The following is a 22,657-nucleotide window of genomic DNA, read 5'->3' on the forward strand; positions in this document are numbered from 1 at the left end:
TATAATACAATTAGTTTTATTGCATTGTTTCACTATTAAAGTGACCTGTCTTCCAATCAATCCATGGCATTTATTCAGAGGCAGTGAAAAAAGGCAGATGTTAAAGATTTCTGGAGCAAGGACAGGGACATAGTGAACTGGGATTGAATCATTGTCAGGCATCTAATATGTAACCAATGGTTGTTCATTTATGTGAACTGTGCTGGCAGGAAACTTTTGTCAAAGCTCTTCCTCTACCATCTCCAATAAGAGGAGCTGCATTGCAGGCCAAAGAGCCTTGTGTTGATTTCTGCTAGCTTCCTTGTCTTGAGGGATATTTTAAGAGTAGAATTTAGTTCAGAATAGGGAACTATGCTGTTGTGCTATATAGCCTTACTTTTAAAACAATGCAGATTAAGCCTGGAATCAGCAGTACCTGTTTTTCTATCTGTACAATGCCATATGTAGTGATAGTACTGTCAGCGCTGCTTACAAAATAATGTTGATATCAAATAAAGTACACCAACAATCAGCTTGTATTTTCCTTAATGTATCTTTTGATTTTATTGTGAATTATTTTTACTGTAAAGTTTTACTAGAAAAGTAGGCATCTCAGGGGTTTCCTTGGAAACTTATGGAAGAATATGAAAAGCTAACAGTCACAGGGTACTTTTTTTTGTATTGTGACTTGACTAAAACAGAAATGATATCTCAAAATACGCCCGTGCATTTAAATACTTGTGCTGTTCAAAGGAATTTGCAAATGCAGCAAATCTGGGAATGAGGACTGTATGATACAGAGACTGTATAGAATTGTACCGTTATTTTAGTGCAGTTATAAAGATGAATAAGAGGTTGCCACGTACAGAAGACTGCCCACTATTTCAGCCACTGTTAAGCATGTTGGACACTTAAATGCAGTTACTCTAGCATTTAGAAAATTATGGAAGTGGCTAATTTATGCTGTAATCTAAATTACTTATGAAGGTCTTCCTTTTAACAACTTTGCCATTGAAAATCCTGTAAAAACTTAATGTTTTTCAGAAGTGTCAGATTAAGAGCAGTGGAATTTAAGCTGCTTCTGGTATGATGAACTTATTGTACATTATTTTTTTCCATATTGTATATCTGATGCTTTGTACTCTCCATTTGTCTTTTCAGCTGTCATTTGTTGATTGTGAATTTATTGGAGTTTTTTTTTTTGCTGTTATCTGAGCATAATACAGTACGAGTCATTCCATCAAAGCGCCTCACAGATGATAATGACAAATAACTGCTTTGCTTGCAGGATAGTCATGTTACAGGAAACATTTATGTAGTTTTATCCAGATAGTCATGATGTGAAAGAGACATGGCAAACCAAAATTTTTCTAACACTGGCCAGGTAATTTAAGAGATTAATCACCCAAGTTAGGACTCTTACATTGCCCAGTGGACTCTCATCCCCCTCCTTTCCCTGAACTATGCTGGAAGAATCTTTCTTACTTTGTGGATTCTTGATGATCTTCTTGATGATATTGAAAGTAACTGTACCTAAACCCTCACAAAACTCACTGAGTCCTATGGCTAGTGACTGTAAATCATTTAACTATTATTACTAAGAGAGAACATGCTACGAATCTGAGTGGCAATCTGTCAGCAGTGTTGCTTTTGTGGATGTTTTATTAAATAAAGACACTGGTCAAAATTTATGCTGAAAATTTACACTAGGCTTGCACTAGCACCCTTCTGGGAAGAAGTTGCATATACAGCATAAACTTCTCAGTGTTAAGATATAAAATGTAGGTGGGAAATTTGGTGTGCTTTGGGAGAAGCATCTGTGAAACTTCTGAGAATTTAGCTTTTTGTTCAAAGGCTAAATGCATGCTCTTAAATTCAGTATGAATTAGAGGGGAAAAATCAATATTTGCCAAAGTGTCAACCTTGTTTTATAAGAAGATAACGGCTGAAATACATTTGTATATTTTTTAAGCTTTCAGACTTCCCAGCTGTGCTGCAACACTGACATTTGGTACGTTAAATTCTGAGATGTTAGATATATTTTAGGGATGCTGCAGTTTCCTGGCTTGTAACTGATACAAGCTGATGGGGGCAAAATACAGAGCTTGTTGGGAAATGCAGAGCTTGCTTGGGCAGTCCTTATAAGAAATCCTTCAGACTTTGTCCTCCATTGGTTTTCTCACAGGGGCTATTCAGAGCAGTAGGTATCCTTCCCTTTCCTCCCCCATCAGATATATCTATACTGGCCTCTCAGTACAAGGAGAGAAAAAGGAGTGGAGAGATGATAGACAGCTGATGTTGCTGCTTGTGGGGAAGCTTGTGGCATCAAATGTGACATCATGTCAATCCTGTGTGTATTGGTTATTCTGGTGCCTTGTGTCTGGCTGGGAATGCAGGATACCTATCTGCTTGTACTCTTCAGCTTATTAGTCTTTTAGCTTTAAATAACACCAGAATTGGAGACAAACCTTGTTCTAGCATCTAGGCATGGTAAAGCAAGAATTGGAAGGATTTGTGACCTATACTAAGAGTACCTAATAACTGAGAAATACACACAAACCAAAGATTTATGGAATTGTAGCACACTATAGATTTTGGCCCTCCTGCTTTGAGGTGAATTCTGTAGCTATTGCTTCTGTCTCCACAGGATGTTCAGCCAGGAATTTGCTCACTCATGTGTTCTTCACAGCTGGAGTGCTGAATTTCAAAAACTTGTTATTTTGGTCAGAATGGAAAAAATAAAATAAGCGGTGGATAAGCGGGATAATTTCATTTGCATATTTCTCTAGCAGCCTTCATGTTCTGGCCTTCTTTGAACCAAACACAGTAGTTTGGTTCTGGTACCTAGGGATATAGTCTTGTCTGGAAGGAGATGAATGGCATTCTGTGAAGGCTGATATTGCGACTGGTGTTAACATCTTTGTTAGACATGGACAGTGGGATTGAGTGCACCCTCAGAAAGTTTGCCAATGATGCCAAGCTGTGTGGCATGGTTGACACACTAGAGGGATGCTATCCAGACAGACCTGGACAGGCTTTACAGCTGGGCCTGTGCGAACTTCATGAAGTTCAACAAGGCCAAACGCAAGGTCCTGCATCTCGGTTGGGGCAATCCCAAGTACAAGTACATGCTGAGTGGAGAATGGATTCAGAGTAGCCCTGAGAAGAAGGACTTTGGGTTATTCATGGATGAGAAGCTGAACATGACCTGGCAACATGCACTTGCAGCCCAGAAAGCCAACCATATCCTGGGCTGGATTTAAAAGAAGTGTAACCAGCAGGTTGAGGGAGGTGATTGTGCCCCTCTACTCAGCTCTTGTGATACCTCATCTGGACTACTGCATTGAGTTCTGGAGTCCTCAGCACAGGAAGGACATGGACCTGTTGGAATGAGTCCAGAGGAGGGCCATAAAGATAAGTGTGGGGCACCTCCCCTATAAGGACAGGCTGAGAGAGTTAGGCTTTTTAGCCTAGAGAAGAGTAGGCTCTGGGGAGAGAGACCGTATAACAACCTTCCAGTACTTAAAGGGAGCCAAAAGGAAAGGTGGTGAGGGACTCTTTATCAGGGACTACAGTGACAGGACAAGGGGTCATGATTTTAAGCTGAAAGAGGGGAGATTGAGGTTAGATGTTAGGAAGGAATTTTTTACTGTGAGGGTGGTGAGGCACTGACGCAGGTTGCCTAGAGAAGTTGTTGAAGCCCAGTCCCTGGAGGTATCCAAAGCCAGTTTCTGTGGAGCTGTGAGCAACGTGATCTAGTGGAAGGTGTCCCTGCCCATAGCAGGGGGTTGGAACTCGATGATGTTCAAGGTCCCTTCCAATTCAAATCATTCCATGATTCCATGGGCTCTTCCAGTGTCTGTCACCAGACCCATGACTTCTTGCTTGTGTGTGCACTTCGCCTCTGCACTGGGTTTATTTTATTGGTTTACATATATGGGGCTGAATGGGAGGTAGAAGAGATTTTATCTGTACCAGTGACCAGACAGCATATGGTAAGGGTTAGCTGTTCAACTGTCTGGATGTAATCTGAAGCTCCTTTTTTAAACATATCCTGCTGTGTTAGGACTTGAAAGGACTATCTCCTACTGTGTATCTTTGGTAATGTTAAATGGTTAATTACTTTATTCTTAAATTTTATTCTTAAGAGCTCATGCATACTCCGGTTGCTTGTAATGCCTTCATTTCTGATTACACTATGTGTCTTTACGGGTCATATTTGGATATTAATTGGTCGGCATGTGCTCCTGCAAGTAATTTTGCAGGAGGCCAGTCCTAGTAATATGCCTGTAGATGTCTTACTATGTCTGTTCTCCAGCTGCATTTCAGAGATGAATTCAAGCTCCCTGCATTAGACTCCTCACTTTTCAGCTTTTGTAGCATTGCTTTAGTTAATGTAAGTCTCTCTTCTGGAAAATGAGTGGTGCAATTTGTACGTGACAATGCCAAAATTAGTAATGCGTAGGGAAAGTGAAGAAGGAATGTGTTTTTTTTTTTTATTTACAGAGAAAAAGCCCCTCAAAATATCTGATGACCTTATCAGGTTTAAAATTACCAGGTAGGGTGTGTGTTCATGCAATTCATAATTCCATTTTGGAATTCCCTTGTTATAGTGTATTTTGGAGACCAAAGTGCAGATAGCGTGAGAAAAGGGGTCTCTGATGGAGAGATGTCCACATATTGGTGTGGTTTCTTTGGTGTTTTTTTTGGTTTTCTCCCTCAAAGCAGTGAAGTGGCCGGGGAGTAGTGTCTTGCTCAGGATCTTTCAGCTTATAAACATTAGAGGTTCAGAAGCCAGTATGAAGGTAAAGAGGCACTTTGCACCTTTCTTTTTAGTCTCCTTTGTGAAGCCATGCTACGTGCAGTTGGAGACAGGTTGTTAGAAGGAGGGATCTGTGGATCTGGACCTGGGACTTCTCTAGTTCTTATAAAATAGGTAATAATCTCTTGCGGAGGATACGAAAACACTTCAGTCATCTTGGAAGCTTTAAGTTTTTAAGAAAGTGAGTGCTGGGGAGGTTACTTGGTTCGGGAAGTATCTAGCAGGTAAAAAAGATTTTAGGGCTTTGTGTTTTACACATGTAAACCCTGCACAAATCCTGGATTAGATCCTTCAGATTTTTGAGGTAAGCAAGGGAAAGAAGGGAGTGGGCTATTTACAAGACTGTGGGGCAGAATCAAATAGTCTTCTCTAGCTGAACTAGCTGAAGAAACACTTCCTTAATGTCCAGTAATTTGTAGAATAGCACAATTGATAGTCTTCCCATTTCTCAAAAACACAACTGAATAGACGAACAAAATATGTAGTGTGTAGCAAATGAGGTTCTACCCTTGCTGTGGTGATTTCCTTAAATGTTTTTTAAACGATAAATAGTTCTGATAAAGCAAATCTTCTCTTCAAGGGAGTAAAACTAACATCAAAATATGTAGAGAGGTAGCCAGATACTCTAATATGATCAATTAAAATTATGGAAATTGCTTTATTTGCTCAAATTTCTTATTAAACATGATCTTTGAAGACAATGCAGTTCTCTGACTGCTGTCTGTTTAATTGAGAGCAGCAGTTAGTCGATGTTTTCTAAGCCTCTACCCTGGCTCGGTTTAAAATTGAGTGGGACGTCTGAAGTGCATCAGGCAGTAACACATTGGGATGGAGGGCAATTTACTGGTTGACTTTTGCTGTTCGCACTGAAGTACAAGCTTCATCTAGGGTATCTGTAGGACTGCTGCAAGGCAGCAAGCTAACCACAGAACACAGTGACATAAAAAGCAGGTAAAGAGAACTTAGCCTTCTTCCGAATACTTGTCTGTAAAACAGTATACTTAGACTAATTGAGGCTCCTTCATTGAAGAAGTTAATAGAATGGGGGGATTGTTTTTTACATATGACCTGTAAATTACTTTTTTGGAAGTGAAGTAAGGGGACAGAGGAACAAAAAGTATTAAGCCTTTGTGTATGATGGAGATGCCTGAGTGCATGTGTTTTTGTGTCTCAGTCCATCGGTGAGCTCTGGGATCCTGTCAAGGCCTCTTCTATGCTGAAATAATGTGTTTAAAAGACTAAAACAAAGGTAAAAGAAAGTGGGGTCCTTGAATCTGGTGGCTTATGAACAGCAAAGGCTTTCTGTGTCTGCCTCTTGGCTGGAAAACCCTAGAAAACATGGTAGGAGGGGATTTCGGGAGAACACATTTAAGCTTGCTGGCCTCAACCTTAAAAACTATGCCAGAGCTGTTCCCGAGAGCTGTTTGTCTGACCTGAAAACCAGCACTGGTGGAGATTTCCTGGTTCTTCCGAGTGGTTAGTGCTTTATCTTTTATGCTTTTCCTCATCTCCTTTACTGCAATTCAGGTTTGTTACTGAGGACTCAAGTTCTGTGGAAAGATGAAAAACATTGTATTGCTGCTTTTCTTTGCAGCTTCCTGGTATGTGATTGTACTGGGAATTACTTTCTTTACTCTCTTGATTTCCACTGAATTGAGAAGCCCTGCTTATTGCCATCTTTTTCATGTATTCTACTTGCTAGACTTGAACATTTACATTATTTCTGCTTGATCCAGATCTCCCTTGAGCTACAGTGCTGGAAGCTGGACTGAGATAAGCCTTATTTGCATGATTCCTTGCTCCACAGCTGTCAGAGGTGCCTTGGTCTCTCCGTGCACTGAAGACATCAGCCAGGTCAAACCAAGCGGTGTCCTTTCCAGGAGAGGAGCCTAAAAGCAGAGTACTGCAGTGTTTGGCTCAGTGTTGGTGGAGTCTCTTGAGATATAACCCCTAACCGCAATGCTGAAAGGGTAAACCATCATTTAGTGCTGAGAGATGATGAGCAGCTATTGCCAGCAGCAGTACTTGTAAAATGCCAGTGAAACAAATTATTTAGAAATGTCTGTTAGTAGAAACTAAATGAATTCTGTGTAGACTGGAATATATAAAGCAGGATGCAGCCAAGAATTAATGAGAGAGAGAATGAATTGGCATGTGGATCCCTTCATCTGTTTACATCTCAAAATAGCCTGTTTCTAGGGCAAGGATGTGTAGAATGATGAAACAACTGGACACACAAACACAATGTGAGCATAATTATGTTGAAGAACAATGACACCATCATTGAATATCTGTGGAGGGTTGCTACAACTCCTGCTTGGGTAACACAGGAGGCCCAGTGGTGAACGGTTTGAGTAAAAGGAGGTATTTCCATGTGTTTTGGCCGGTGGTCATTGGTCACAATCCAACCCTTACTTTTCTGTTTATAACAGTGATATTTGTGATAGCAGTGTTTGAGGTAGCCTGTGAAATGCTAATGCTAAAATGTTTTTCTGACGAAAGTATGGGCTCGGAAGTATCATCTGGGCCCAAATTCCAGATTCCCAGTGGTGATAGGGATAGGATGAATCTGTTCAGGTGTGGTCCCCAAGGAAGGCACTGCAAATGTGGTTAAGCTTCACTGCTGGAAAGGTGTTTTTCTCCTTTGTAGGAAGAGTATAGCATGTGTACATATGGATTTTGGGGCAAGGTTTGGACCCTGCAGTAATTTGGGTGGTGATCCTTTCAGCTAGAACCTTCTGTCAGTGTTTTGCACCCCAATAACAATAAAACCAACATGAGCTTAACTACACTGGAATGGTCTGCTGACCTACAGAGAAGATATAGTCTCAGTACATTCTGTGTCTTTATTCATTGGCACAGAAGCAGAAGGGAAATCAATACTAATGATAGATTATTGTAAAAATGGATCATTTCATTAAACCAGCAAATGTAAACAACCCCTCTTCTTAAAAGCCCTTTGAGAATGAAGAAAGAAAATAAGCGGTAAAATACACAAAGATGGATGTTATTCTGATAGTAATGTTGTGTTGAAAATGTTAGAAGGAATGATAATTGTGCAAAATTGTAGGCAGCGAGGTCATGTGGGAAGTACTGAACTGTAAAGATTTTCTATTTGTTGGCTGTCTCAACACACTCTGATTTGACTAATGTATCATCAAAGGTGTTCTGGCTTGGACCAGCCAGGCTTGTTATCTGCCACATATGTGATTTTGCTAGTATGCTGACTCTACAAAGAATGGAACATATGTACCAGAAATAATAAATTGTAATTTGAGTCGTGTTCCTTTCTTTCCTACACAGAGAAAGAAAATGAAATATAATATAATTTATATAGGGAAGTGTTTACTATAAGAAATTTAGGGTTATGTTAGGGTCAAAGCACTGTCTTAAGAACCACTGTTATTTTTACTTAGTTGACTGTACGTAATTTCGTTGGATGATAAACTAAGGATAATTAAGGACAGCCTGGAATAAAGTAATTATAATTGCTCTATTTGCACGTTCATTTTCTGCTGAAATATACTGCTGAGTTATCGTATGTGATTCTTCAGTTTGTGACCTAATGTCACAGGCTAATAACACGTGATGTGTTATTAGGTGTAGGACACCTAATAACGATGCGTTTTTTTAAAAAGATCAGACTTCAAATATGTAACTGCCATCTAAGATTATTTAAATTTGGAGCAGTGAAGAGTAGGAGTTTTCCTAGAATTGAATTCAGAGCTGTTACTCTAGGAAAAGTACAGATGATAACTTTGAGACAATTTGTTGGATCTTTACCAAATTAAAACTGTGAAGAGCTAGGAAGCCTGTAGTTTTGTTCTTGTCGTAGAAAAAAGTAGCTTAGCCTCCTGGTTATCAGATGTTTTCCATTGTAGTCTTGGGAATTCATCCTTCAGCAAGACTGATGTATTTTATCAAAAGGGGGAGAACCATCTGTGAGGTGGGTTTTACTTTTTGTTGACTGACCTTTTTTTCTTCTTCAGGTAAAATGGAGCCTTTTGGTCATTGTTAAGTAACTTTTTAAAAAATTTAATTTCTAGCTGATAAACTTAGACGGAAACTGGATGAACTGGAGAAAGAGAAAAAATCCTTAAAATTTCAGCTTCCTTCAAGGCATCCTTCAATTAGCAGTTTTTTGGATAGTTTTGTTACCCAAGTTCAAGCAGCATTGTGCTGGGCTGCTGATCATTGGTAAGTATGTCGATTCCTTATTATATAAAATGACAGTCCCGTTTTTCTCAAAATGCAGAATACAATTTACATATAATTTTAATAAAGAGCTTTAAGGACATTCTAACATGTCCATATGTAGTTTGTTTCTGAAAAATCCCCTCCTGCCCCTGCCCTTTTCTTTTTCTACGATTCTTTCACAGTTGCTCTGAAACAAAACGATCATGATGAACTGGTAAATTAAAAGGAACTTTTCTCATGTATGTTGAGTGGGAATGGGATTAAATCCTTGACACGGCAGTTTGAGCATACAACAGCAGAGCAGCTTGAGTAACAGTTCCCCATGGAGTTAATTCTGATGCTCCTTTTTAAACAATGAAAGTATATTGAAATATAAAGTAAAACCAGATTATTTTTTTATATTTGTAGATGTTTGGGAGCTTCTTTTTATGCATCATTTGTTAGGTGGCAGTAATGTGCTTAGCACTGTACAGAGTCACAGAAATAAATTCTCAGCCATCTCTTGAACTTGAAAGATTAGGGGAATGCGAGATGTGTTGGATGACCCATGGGAGGTAGTTAGCTTAGGAAGAAAATGTCACTATTTCTAGATCTTTCTTTAGCTATGCCACTGGTTACTGTTGTTACAAGTCAAAGGATTCTTCCTAAGTATTGGAAATCCAATAGCACAAATGAAAGAAGAACCATCTTTTGTTTGTTGGTAGCTTGTATATATAAGAGCTGCAGTGCACTAGTCAACACACTTGGGTGTAGTTTTTTATTTATTAAAAAAATTAGATAAAATCAGTAGAGGTAATCGGAATTTATTGTGAAATTTGCAACTTTTAAGGGTATTTTTAGCCTCTATTTATAGTATTTAGCAATGAGGCAGATTTAAAAGAAACTGCAGTCCCTCAAAGCTATTTCCTTCTACTAAAGGCCCTAAAACTCTTTTACCGTTCCTTAGGGATCAGGAGGCATTCTACATTTTGTCATTAAGACATGTTTACATTGATTTATAATAATGATTTTTGCTTTAGAGGTGGTGTAGCAGTCCTTGAAATACATAGTCTTCTCAATTTTTTTCTATATAATATATGTATAATACTTATTTCTGTATATAAAAATATCACATAGATACACTATATACATTTATGAAAGTGTGTTCTTTGAATGATTATGTCTAACTCTTATCTATGCATATGTCTGAGACCAGTGCCATTCTTCAGGGTCAGATGAATATCTGCTTTTGTCTTGGGCACACTTCTTTCTTTGAGCTTGACTGTTGTTGTGAAACCCTTTCTTTTTCTCAGTTCATCCTTTTAGGCTTTCACACAGCTTTGTCTGTGGTATGACTCTTGTTGATGTAGCCAGTGTACCCTTTGTCTTCGGTAGAGATGTTTTAAATTTTTCTGTTCTACTAGTATTTTTAGATAGTACTTGGTGGAAAAATGGCTATTTCTTCAAGGGAACTTATAGACTTTGGTTTTTATATTTGTTTTGAATTAAAGCAAAACCAATATACCCAAGATTTATTTTCTTAACAGGAAAATTAAAAAGATGATCAGACTAGCTGCAGAAAATTAGATCATTGCAGTTCTACTGTAGTCAAGCCAGTCTCATCCTCTTGCAAATAAGGAACTTTTAAAATGAAAAGTGCATATGGCAGATTATTTGTTTAATAGATGAGACTTAAATTAATTCCTTTGTTTTTGCGGTTTTTTTTTTTCTGAATTAAATTGGGATGAGTTTTTAGGTGAACGCATTCTGTGATGACACAGAATATTAGGGGCAAGTGGTAGGAGCCAGATTGGATTATATTTACCTTGGGAAAAACACTATGTTCATGCAATCACACAGGTTTGGTGAGACCAGAGAGAGATTGTTTCAGTTTCCTCAGTTCCGAGTAGACAGCTGTATATGGGATTTCCAAGGAGGTTCTGAGAATGATTTCTGTTTCTCCTGGAATGTTTCCTAAATTTTGACCAGCCACTCAGACATTTCTATTCATACAGCTTTTGGAAAGACACAGCTATTACTAAAAAAAGACTTCAGAGCTGCTGGGAAGTGTGGTTGGTTGGAACCACAGCTATCTATAATGACTGCAAGGCAAATAGTGATGGCCTAGCACTGCATAACACAGGTGTCTTTGATCTATTTAGTTATTACAGAAATACAGTTACCCTGTCATTTTGCCTATTTTATTTAAGTATTAATGCTGTTTATTTTAGTGTCAGGGTTTTATTTTGCTTTTTCAGTACGTTCTTCAGCCTACACACTTGTTCTACACACTTGTTCTACACACTTGTTCTACACACTTGTTCTACACACTTGTTCTACACACTTGTTCTACACACTTGTTCTACACACTTGTTAAACAGCTCTGAATGGAGATTGTAATTGTATGATTAATCATGATTAAACCAGACTTGTGATGCATGCTTGGTATGTGGCATCGATGTATTTGCTTTGCTTTGCAAGATGACAATGGAAAGCATCCTTTTTTTAAACAAGATATGGAAATGCATCTGTACCCTTTATGTGGAAATGCACACATTTGTCTCTAGAGGTGAACACAGAAATGCAATTGGCTTTGCAAGCGTGCGTGCCCTTGATGCAGCAACGTGAAAGACAAAATAGGTTTGCATTGCTTACAGGTGTATTCTGGGAGGCTGCTTGTAGGCTTGACACTTAATGTAATGCACTGATTACCTTGGGGTCCAGTCATGCAAAGATTGACAGCTGAGGATTGTACTGACCACTGTGAGGAATCTTACTGACTATGATTTTGAAAGAACTTGCTGTGCAATAAAGAAGTAAAATTTGGCATCATGGAGCAAACACTCCAGATGATCACTAATGTAGTCTCTAAAAGCTGACAGAAGCTGCAAAAATGACTTTGGCAAGTTTCTCAGCTTCTGTCTAAGAGAGATTTTTCTCTGTATTGATAGAAATTACATGTCTTAGTTTTGTCTCTTTCAAGGCAGTGATGGATAAATTTCTGAAATATGAAAAAGCTAGGGGAAGCCTGAAGCTATACAAGTTTTCTTGTTTCCTTCTTCAGCATGTTGCAAAAACAGTGTAAATGTTTGAGATAATAAAGGAAGATATGCCAAGGGAAAAAAAATCTCTTGTTCTCTAACTGTTTCTGTTTAAGATGTAATTATTCTGATGGTGTAGTATTATGACTGAAGGTAACATGTAGTGTTCTGATCTATTTAATCTTTGGGACATAAATACTGAGGGATAATGTTAATTTTTAGGTATTTTCGTTTTTTTTCCCAAAGGGTTAGAGATGAAGAAACCCAGCTTTGGCATGAAAATGAACATAAACTTTTGAGATCCGCCTACCAGGAGAGAATGCAGGTTTCAGCCACAAAACGAAACCAACTTTTTCAAGAAAAGAAATGGTTACAGGTAACAGGACTGCAAAGTTGTATATAAGAACCAGCCCTGTATGGAGAAAATATTGTAAGCTGTGACAAAGAATTAAGTTAATTATTATAATAGTGATTTGCTTCTGTGCAGCAATTAGAGCCTTGGCTGTAGTCCAGTTGATAATATAAGTGATGATTGGAGATGGCAGCCACAGGAGTTGTGTTAATCTTATTGCAGAGAAGCAGAACTGGAAGGCTCAGTGGCTTATGTACATGCTTTAAGTTTCCTCATTATCTTCTTAAGTGTCCTCTTTACGTTCTAATTTGCCATTTTAATATTTCACTGGTCTTCAGAAGTTATCTGAACACAAAAAGTTTTAAGGGAAGCAATCTTTCATCCATTTCATCAAAGATGATTGATGCATTTCATAAAGATGAAGGAATGATCATGGAGTAGTTGGCATTTGCCAGCAATAACTTTGCATTCATGTAACAATGTGGTAATTTGACAAATGGAATGTTTTTAAGATGGCTTCTGTCCAATTTCAAATCTGCAAGCCTTTTAAGCAAAATTTAGCTCTTTCTTTTCACTGTCCGTGGAAAAATCTCAGTTTGCTGTCTAGTGCAAGTCTTTGTTCCATCTCCTTCTAAACCTTGGCTGTCACACTTGGCAATATGACATCTTAGCTAGTAGGTCTACTTTTCTTTTTTTCTGTGGTCTTGCCTTGAAATCCCATTATTTTGATACTTTTCTTCCTTTGGTGAATTCAGTAGTATAATCATCTGTGTGTTTGTTGACACAAAAATAAATATATATATTTCAGAAATGGATAAAAGCATCTTAGATGGCTATTGATAAAACCTTACTTAGATGAAGAAACGTCTTTTCTATCCTAGTTCTTTTTTGTATTGTTTGGATTTATTTCATCAACATATAAGAGGAGGAGACATAGTGTAGTTCAACATTAGCAGTGTCCAGAAAACTGATTTAGGTCATCTACACATCCAGCCAGCCACCTCAAGGTATTCAATTGAAAACTGCTGTGATTAAGACTCCCCATCAGCTAATGTTTTTATACTGACTCCAGGTGAATCTTTATTCTTATGTGGTTGTACTAGGGAGAAATTAGCCACATTATTGTATAGGCATACTATTTATATACGTTTGATCAAAATTATCATGGATTAAGGTTTTGGAGAAAGCTGATTTGTGGTGTTTGATGGCTCCCAGCATACCTTATGGAGTGTTTCTGCCTAAAATCTCACACAATCTGAAATAATTTTTTTTTTCCTTAGTCCTGCGTTATCTCCTTTTCCTTTTAACCTCTCTCCTGTTGGTTCTGCATTTGTCTTCAGGGAATCGAGAGCCCATGACAGTATCTAAAATTTATATATTAATGTTTACTGCAGTCTTCACTTTGTGAAGCTGGATGTTTACAATCAGTAGTGATTAGCTGTTGTGTTAGAAATCTCAGTTTAAACTCAAATCTACAAAGTAAACCAACTTAAGTTTAGTGAGCTGAATAGCATGTGCAGATCTATGCTAAGAATTTAGGTTCTTTTTATTTGTCCCTGGAGGCTGACCAAGAGCACATTAAAAGCTTCTTGGCATTTTTGGAAAAGAATGTGAGAGAATTCCAGTTTACTGACTAAAATGTCTATTCTCCCACGAATGCCTGTGAACTATTCACAAGCAGAACAGCTTTCTCTCTGTGAGTGCAGATTGTGTTCTTTTGGTATCTATTTATGTTGTAAAAATATTTCAGTACTAAAAGCATGTATGTAAAACCAAGTTCTGTTCATGTCCCTTTCTGTTCTCATGTAGGTTGCTTATTGCAGTGATTGCAGTTACTGTGTTTTCACAGAATACGAAGGTCTTTGTGTTAACTAGGGCCTGTTAAGATTTTGGCAGTATTCTCAAACCAGTAACACAGAGACAGAATTGTCCTTTGTGCACACTAAAAGCCTAATTTGAGACTGAAAGAAACAAAACGGATGTTTTTGGCCTGCTGACCTTTCTGTCCTTGACAAATGCCTGTGGGTTGAAACATGGGCCACTCTGTTCTTTTCTCACTCAATCTCAGACAAAATAAAGGAGGAAAATAATTGATAAATCTACTGTGCAGCATTAATAGAAGTTGAAATTTTCCAGCCAGTCAATTTCTAAACAGGCAAGCATGGTTTCTTGGCTTGATACTCAAGGAGCTTGTTGCAGTGCTGCAAACCTGAAAATGTTTGTTGGCAAAACAAGCATTAGTTAACTAAACTTCACTTAAATTGTAAACATTAAGATAATGTTAAGGTTTTAAAGTGCAGCACCCAAACAGCAAAGAAATGCCAAAGTCGGTTGTCTGTACATTGTATGTATGTTTGAGTGTCTTTAATTGTATGAGCATGCCTTTTATTTTTTCCCTGGATTCCTGCCTCGTACATTACTGAAGATGTGAAGTACTCGTTCAGATATTCAGAATACTATTTTATCTTCATTATTCAGTATTCAGCCCCAGAACCCTTTCACTGTATGCCGCTCAAACCCTCTTTTGGTTGCAGATTTATTAATTTGCGAATGGACTCTTTTTACAGCATTAATCAACATGGCATCTGAGTGATCCAAAGCCACTTAATTTTATCTGTAACATCGCTTTGGGTGAAGAGATATTCTTAATGCCATTTTTAAGATAGTGAATGAGGAACTGAATTACCGTGAAAAGCTCCATCATTCTTTCTAATGTCAGTTTTGTAATGTGTAGTTATTTACTTGAAAAAAGATTTGCAGATTTTGGTTTTGTTTGTTTTTCATTTTTCTTGTTAGCTGGACTGAATATGGTCAGAGCTTTGATTTCTGTTGAGAGTCTATAGATAACACTACAGAGAACTCTCTTGTTGCTTGTAAGGAAAATGGTTAACATTCAGTCTGTGGTTGTATGTTGAGATAATAGTTTAGTGGCTTGTGAAGTTTCGCACAGAATGTAAAAAAAAATGGAAGAATAGAATCAAATTCTCCAGTATGACATCCACCTACTTTTGCAGCAAATAGTTCTTCTTATTATTTTTTTGGTTTTGTTTTTTTGTTTTTAACTCTTCATATTCTTGGTACAAATGAGCCAAGGGCCATATATTGAGTAACTTTATTAACCTGGCACACCAGTCTCCTTTGTGAAGTGGTACTTCCTTTGGTGCAAGCTATCTTTCAAGGAAAAAGTAGAATGCGCTCTTGCAAGAAACATCAGTATCATAATGCATGGGATTTAAACCTCTGGCAGGATGAGTGTAACTGAGATTGAAGATCTCATTTTAAGATTTTGTGCTTTTATTTAAATATGAATAATCAAAAGGGCTTGCTAGCCACTCAGTGATTTGTCACTTGTATCCTGTGCCTGATGCTAGATTGGAGGCCTAGAGGAGCCATTGCAGGGATATTCTGCAGGAGGGCAGCTAAATCACTGGTCTCTTTAGCTGCCAATGTGTGACAAGTTTCTGTTGCCATGGTTGAACTGAGATTTTTGGAGAAGTTTTTAACTTGGGAAATACTCGTTTATTTTAAAGGTAAAAGGTGACTGATGGTGTTGGAAGAGGCACCTGAAATGTAGTGTTGAGATGGTGGTTGGAAATTTCAGCTGTGGAAGCGCTAGAGTTTCTAGATACAAGAGATGTTAAAATTTATGCGTCAACAAAAGGATGCATTCTCATTTAATGTTGTGCTAAACTGGGCAACCTTAACTCATGCTGCTTCTGAGAATTGTACCGCATTTTTTCTAGGGGCAGAGGGGTTTCTTTAACAGGGCTTATAGTGAACTCAAGTTTCTGTTCTATGCAGAAAGAAATTGAAGACCTCCAAGCAAGACTGGCCATATTAGAAGCAAAAGATCAACAACTAAGAAGAGAAATTGAAGAACAAGATAGGCTTATTCAGTCACAGGACTGTGAACTGACTGCTTTACTTGGCTGTGTTTCTTTGAGAGAGCTACAGGAAATAAGCAAGGCTGTGGATGACACTTTAGCATCATCCTATCAAATTCCATTCAGTCTGGATCTTCCAGGGACAGTAAAGAGGTATTTGTTTTTTCAATGTGTTGTCAGTGATGTAGAGTCTTGTATCTTCCTGATGTACTGTTGAATTGAGCTGTGATTTTGCCAGCTAATAATCCTGAATTCAGACACTTCAAAACTTTTCTAAGAACAATATTAATGTTCTAATATTAATATACTTCCTCAGGCAGGAAGGCTTTGTAGTTATTTGAAGGTCTTGCATTTATTTTTTTTTATTGTAAAGAGTCACCTACATAAAGTGTAGATGTCCATCAAATGTTAATACCTATCATCAGTTTAAACAAGTTCTTGTTAACTGGTGGATTCTCCCCCCAACCCCCCAGCTTGGTAATGCAGTAATTACAAAATATTTCTCGCAGCCTGAAAGTCTGTGTTAAGCGCCGTCCAAATTAATATTAGAGATGCTTCTTGCTTCAGTGAACTTCTGATCGAAGTGAAGTCTGATGTGATGAGTGTTACGCTCGGACAGTGGACTCCAGGTAGTAAGGGAAGGGCTAATGCATGAACGCTTTTGGGACACCCATAGTTCAATGCACAGTGTATGGTTCCTTTGAGTGGAAGGGTAGCTTCTCTTGGTAAGCTTTTGGAAATAACCTAATCTTTATTTACAAAAGAAATAGCAGTGCTTCAGGGCCTAAACTGTAGTGGCAGTCAGTGGGATATTGGTGATGGAACTTTGAAAGTCTTAGTGCTGCAGTACCACTAGGACAATATAAAATTCCTGTTTATCCTAACTTGTGTTTCTTCCGGATAAGCAATAACTGCGTTGCTTGCAATTTTTTTTCTCCCTTCATGTTTATTTGATTTGTCTTGGTTATATTAACATTCATGAGAAATTGCTGCTCATGCGTGCTTATTTATACAGGGTTTTTTTTTAAGTCAGCAGAACATTTCTTGGTGGACATATTTGCCTCTTTTGAGGTTTGTTTGAAATTTTCAATTAGGTTATGGGAAATAGTTTCTTGAATTAAGTTCAGTTTGTTTTAATAGTATATTACACCTGTGTTTCTGAGGCTGAGGAATAAAGAGTCTCGAGCAGTCTGTCTGAGAATCCATCCTTCAACGAATTTTCTCTTAGTTTTGGATTTGCTTATGAAAGAATATTCAGATTCTTTTCTGTCATATTGCTGATGCAACATTGAGTTGCACTTAACTCTTTTGGAAGTTATTTGAAGATGAGTTAAATTAGTACTGATTCAGCAGAAACTTGTTCGAGTTCTTCCCTCACTGGCACCATGAGTAACAGTCACTTGAGGGAATGCAGGCACTTATTATTTGAAGTGGGTTCAGAACTTTAAGCAAGATTTAGATTTAACTTCCTTGTCTTGTTTTCAAAGATGGCTTGAATAGAACTTTTCTGTTTTGTTTGTTGATCAACTTTATTTCACCAAGGCCAGTGATCAGGTGCTTCTGTTCTCTGCAACAGCTGGAGTTGCCTGATTGAAAATGGGGACAGATAAACACTGGTTTGGGCTACACGAGTAAGCAGGCATCTGTGATAGTGTTTGGGACCAGTTTAAATCTCCTATGTCAGGTTATAGTCGTGTGCTCTTGTCAAAACCTAAAATCTTTTCTAACCAGAACTAGTGGCAATGATGTAGATGCCTACCTATTGCATGGTCACGTGGAGGCTAGAGTCCTTTGTTTAGAAAGTGAAAGCTCTTGAATTTAGAATCATAGAATCATAGAATAGTTTGGGTTGGAAGGGACCTTAAAGATCACCCATTTCCAACCCCCTGCCATGGGCAGGGACACCTCCCACTAGATCAGGCTGCCCAAGACCCCATCCAGCCTGGCCTTGAACACCTCCAGGGATGAGGCATCCACAACTTCCCTGGGCAACCTGTGCCAGTGCCTCACCACTCTCGTAGTGAAGAAATTCTTCATAATGTCTAGTCTAAATCTGCCCCTCTCCAGTTTATAGCCATTCCCCCTAGTCCTATCACTACAAGCCTTTGTGAACAGCCCCTCCCCAGCTTTCCTGCAGCCCCTTCAGGTACTGGAAGGTCGCTATAAGGCCTCCTCTGAGCCTTCTTTTCTCCAGGCTGAACTACGCCAACTCTCTCAGCCTGCCCTCCTATGGGAGGTGTTCTAGCCCTCTGATCATCTTTGTAGCCCTCCTCTGGACCTGTTCCAGCAGTTCCATATCCTTCTTATGTTGAGGATTCCAGAACTGGTCACAATACTCCTGATGAAGTCTAGAGTATTATCCTTTAGGTCCTCTGCAGTCTGTCTGCGTCTGAATTTACAACCTCGGAGCAAGCTCTTATCAGCCAGCGATTTCAGTGTCCTGGCAGGGAGCATGCTTCGTCACAGTTCTTAAGCTAGGCCTTAATGGTCCCAGGAATGCAAAAACAAAAATTTGGCAAAGAGCCAGAATGCTAACAGGACAGAGATCATCTGACTCTCAAGAGGATTGATGGTTATAGCACTCAGCTGAGATGAGAGAGAGAACTGGTGGTCATAGTTGTTGAGGGGGTTGGCAAGTGTCTATCAATGAAATGCTCAATTTCATTTTTGTTTTTCTCCTTCCCAACTTTAAAGCAAAATGAAACATTTGGAATATGTCACAACCTGGCTGATGTAGACTTCCAGAGTAGCAAGATACCACTCGCTGCCTATTCAGCAGCTTCTCATCTCTCTGCAGGAGATGGTGCCTCTCTCTGAATGAAAAACACCGTGTAGGTGTTTTCTGTACACAATGTGGCTTCCTGGTCTGGGAAATCCCATTCACAGTATGCCCAAGTGTTTTATACACTATATGTGCTACTCTATTGAAAGCACAAGCTGCTTTGGGAGTATAGACTGAAATCTTCAGTCTAGCTGTGTGACACAATTGCTTGACTTTAACATGTGGCCCCTTCCTTGCCTTTGATTCTCAAATGTCTTCCTCCAAACAACTTGCTAATTTAGGTGGCTGTAATCATCCCAGAGCTGCTTTTGCTTGATGGTCAGTCGGCATGTCTCCAGCATGGGATCTTTGCCACTTCTTGCTTTTGGAGCATACTGTGTATCCAGAAAGGCTGAGTGGAAGAATATGCTTTGACAATGCTTGTGGCTAATTAACAATGAGAGTTAGGCTCACTACTAAACTTAACAAAGTTATGGGTGTCTTCCTTTTAAAGCTGTGCAGTCCATCATACCTCAATTACAGTGATCTTATGTCTGCATCCAGTCGTGTTGTGTTCTGTTCTGTCTTACTGTAAGATGAAAAAGCAGCAAGCAGATACTAAGACATCTGGTGTGGATATACTTCCTGTGTGCCTGTGGGCATCCCCTACATTGTCATACAATTACAGAATAATTTAGGAGGTCTTTTTGTCAAACCTCTGTTCAAAGCAGGGCCATAATTTCCAAGTGGGATCAGGTCACTCAGGGACCCATCTGTTTGAGTTTTGCCTGTCTCCAAGGATAGAGACTTTGCGGCCCTGCTAGGCGTCCTGCATTTCACTGCCTTTGCTGTGAACTCTTCTCATATTTAGCCGGAATTTCCCTTGTTGTAACTTGCAGTGGCTTATGCTAAATCAGTACTTCTGACAGGCAATTGCATATTAGGTAATGGGTTGAAATACTTGATGAAGCCAGTTCAGCATATTAGTTTTAAATTCCAAAGACTTGGGATATTTAATGTGAAAGGTTTTTTTTTTTTTCTGGAAATGTACACTTTAAGAACAATTGCAGAGAAAAAAAACTGAAGTCTTCTAGAGTTAGGGCTATCTGTGAGAAATAAAACTATTACTCATGTACATATACTAAATATCCAGCTTATCTAGAAGGTTGTTCAGTATTGATGGGCTGTAAATTACCGGCTCCTGGGTTTTGGGTTGCAAGATAGTACGTATTTATTCTATCTGCACTTTGCTAGTCAGTGAAGTATAATATACTTTTGCATAATTATTTTTTGGGTACATGAATTGTATTCAATGGAGGAATAACACAAGGCTGATGTGAGGCATCTCTTAAGACAGTCTGTGCTATAATGAATCATGTGAGTGGCTTGTACCTTGCTATAAAATACGAATTATTTTGCTTTCCTTGATCTAAATGCTATTAAATAGCCACTTACTAAAGTAAACTTCAGGGAATTTGAGAGAACGTGTTAAATGAAGAATAATTGCCCAGGTAGAAGAGTACAGAAGCAAGAGAACAAGCCAATGTAGCATTGGGCTGAGCATCTGTTTCCAAGCTTATTTTTCTTGTCAAACTTTGTTACTTTCAGGAAGATTAATAATGCTTTGTTTCATCTTGTTTATCTTTGGTTTGTGGTGGACTTCTGGAACACAAAAAGCCTTTGTCGGTAACTGTAGTATGGTTTGAGTTTGACGAATTGAGAAATGCTAGATGTGTTACTCTGGGCCTTTTCTTGTAGGCTCTTGGAAGCAGAGGTTAAAACCTGGCCAGTTAATATGCAAACAAGTGTGTTAGCTTGTGTTTTGACAGGGATTCTCGTTGAGGTTGCGACCACAGAATGTGCTGGTTCTGCTTATCCAGACAGACCTAATTGCCCTTGGTAAACTGAAGGAATTAATATAAAATAAGGAAATTGCTGTGTGAAAGCTCAGTTCACTTGCAAGGGGTTGTGTGGAGATGTGTTTAAAAGGTTGGAGCAGCTATTGTGTGCATCATGACATGTGTCTGTGTTCTAACTAAGATAGCATATTGACATCCCAGGAAAATAGGTCTGAGTGTTCCAGTGTGAGGTACTTTATCCTGGCGATCGCAAATGATAACATAATGTAAAATTTCTGTATCCTCTATTGAAGAGGACACCATTTCAGAAATACAGGGTTTTAATGTAGTGTAACTTTAATCTTATAACGGGAAATAAGACTGTTAAATATTTGACTTACTCTCTTACGTACTTGTTGTTTCCTTTTTTTTATTTTTCCCCTTTTCATTTCACAATGCAAACTGGGAAGTCTGTTATACCTCTGTTCGTATTTCTTTTTACTTAGCATTTTCTGTTTTGTTTTCATCCCTACAGATGCATGAGACTTTACAACATGTCATCCTTGAAATAAATTGCACGGTTCCATCTGGACTATTGTCAGGGCACTGAATGCTGGTTGAAAGAAAGAAATTCAATTAAATAACTTCCAAAATATTTGAATGCTTCACCTCTTCTTCCACTCTTACCACGGATCAATTTTTAATTATTAGGAATTTGTTCCACAGTAGGTAGGAGGGATCTTCTGAAGATAGGGAAATTCACTATTCTGTATATTAGTAGTTATAGTACTGTCATGGCCAGTGGTGCAAGGAAACAAACTTGAAATTTTGTGCTACCAGTTCATTCTGCTTTAGTAATGCCCGGAGCTCATCTGACAAAGATTAATTCAAAGTGAAATGCAGATGCTCAGGGAATTGAAAACCTTATTAGTTGGAATATACTCAAAGCATTCATCAACTTCAGTTGAGGCCAAAGCCTGATAAAGCCAAAAATATTGAAGTTTTTTAGAGAAGTTGGTTTACTTGGGAAAATTTGGAAAAAGAGACTTTTACAGGTAGTTTCACATATTAACCTAGGAAAAGTGCCATTCAGAACATACTGTCATGTACTGTCATTGGGAGAGACTGCTTTGTACGTGTTTTGTTGTTCTTCAAAGTGTATGTCCACGTGAAATTTCCAGTCAAATTAGCAGTTAGCAAGCCATGTGAAATTACTAAAGAAGCAGCCATGGCTGAATGCAGCCATGTTTATTTACATCAGCCTTTGAACAAAAAATTTGGCTTTCAAGAATTGTATTTAAAAGCGGCAAACCTAATTGCACCCTATCCTTTCACAAAGATATCTGTTATTTACTAGATAACACGAAGTCTATCCAGGGAAGTCCTTTTTCAGTATATGGTCTGAGGTTTTCTTTGGCTATTTTTTATGAACATGCATACGTATCAAAAATGTCCTCTGGGAATAGAAGCATAGCACAACAACAAAGAGCAGAGGGATGGAATGGCTTTATAGCATCAGAAAGTTTCTGCTACAGTGCACAGTCTGGTAATATTCCTGACTCTCTGCTGGGCCTGTGTGTAGGGCAGCAGAGAGCCAAATTGCACTTTCAGTGCCAGATATTCTGAGTCTTTACTTCTGGGTTTGCCTCTTGGGGTTTTTGGGTTATTTGGAGCTTTTTTGTTCTCTGTACACTTTCCTGATTTCATAACCTTAGTAGTGCTTAATTGCAGGTAGAAGCGATCATAGAATCACCGGGTTGGAAAGGACCCAATGGATCATCGAGTCCAGCCATTCCTAACATTC

At 38.5% G+C, this 22,657-nt stretch overlaps 1 protein-coding gene across 5 annotated transcripts in view; it reads left to right on the forward strand.

The window, feature by feature from the left end:
* The window catches only part of DISC1 (DISC1 scaffold protein), a 204,140-nt gene that overhangs the window by 55,576 nt on the left and 125,907 nt on the right, over positions 1-22,657 (forward strand). For all 5 annotated transcript variants that reach the window (XR_008449208.1, XM_054063152.1, XM_054063149.1 and 2 more), the window contains 3 exons: positions 8,848-8,998; positions 12,265-12,394; positions 16,172-16,407. Coding sequence is in view for 4 of the 5 variants with exons in the window: in XM_054063152.1 (XP_053919127.1) it covers positions 8,848-8,998; positions 12,265-12,394; positions 16,172-16,407 (517 nt within the window). In the remaining variant the exon portion in view is untranslated. The remainder of the gene's footprint in view (positions 1-8,847; positions 8,999-12,264; positions 12,395-16,171; positions 16,408-22,657) is intronic.

Source organism: Cuculus canorus, chromosome 3 (genome assembly GCF_017976375.1).
Source record: "Cuculus canorus isolate bCucCan1 chromosome 3, bCucCan1.pri, whole genome shotgun sequence".
NCBI lineage: Eukaryota > Metazoa > Chordata > Aves > Cuculiformes > Cuculidae > Cuculus > Cuculus canorus.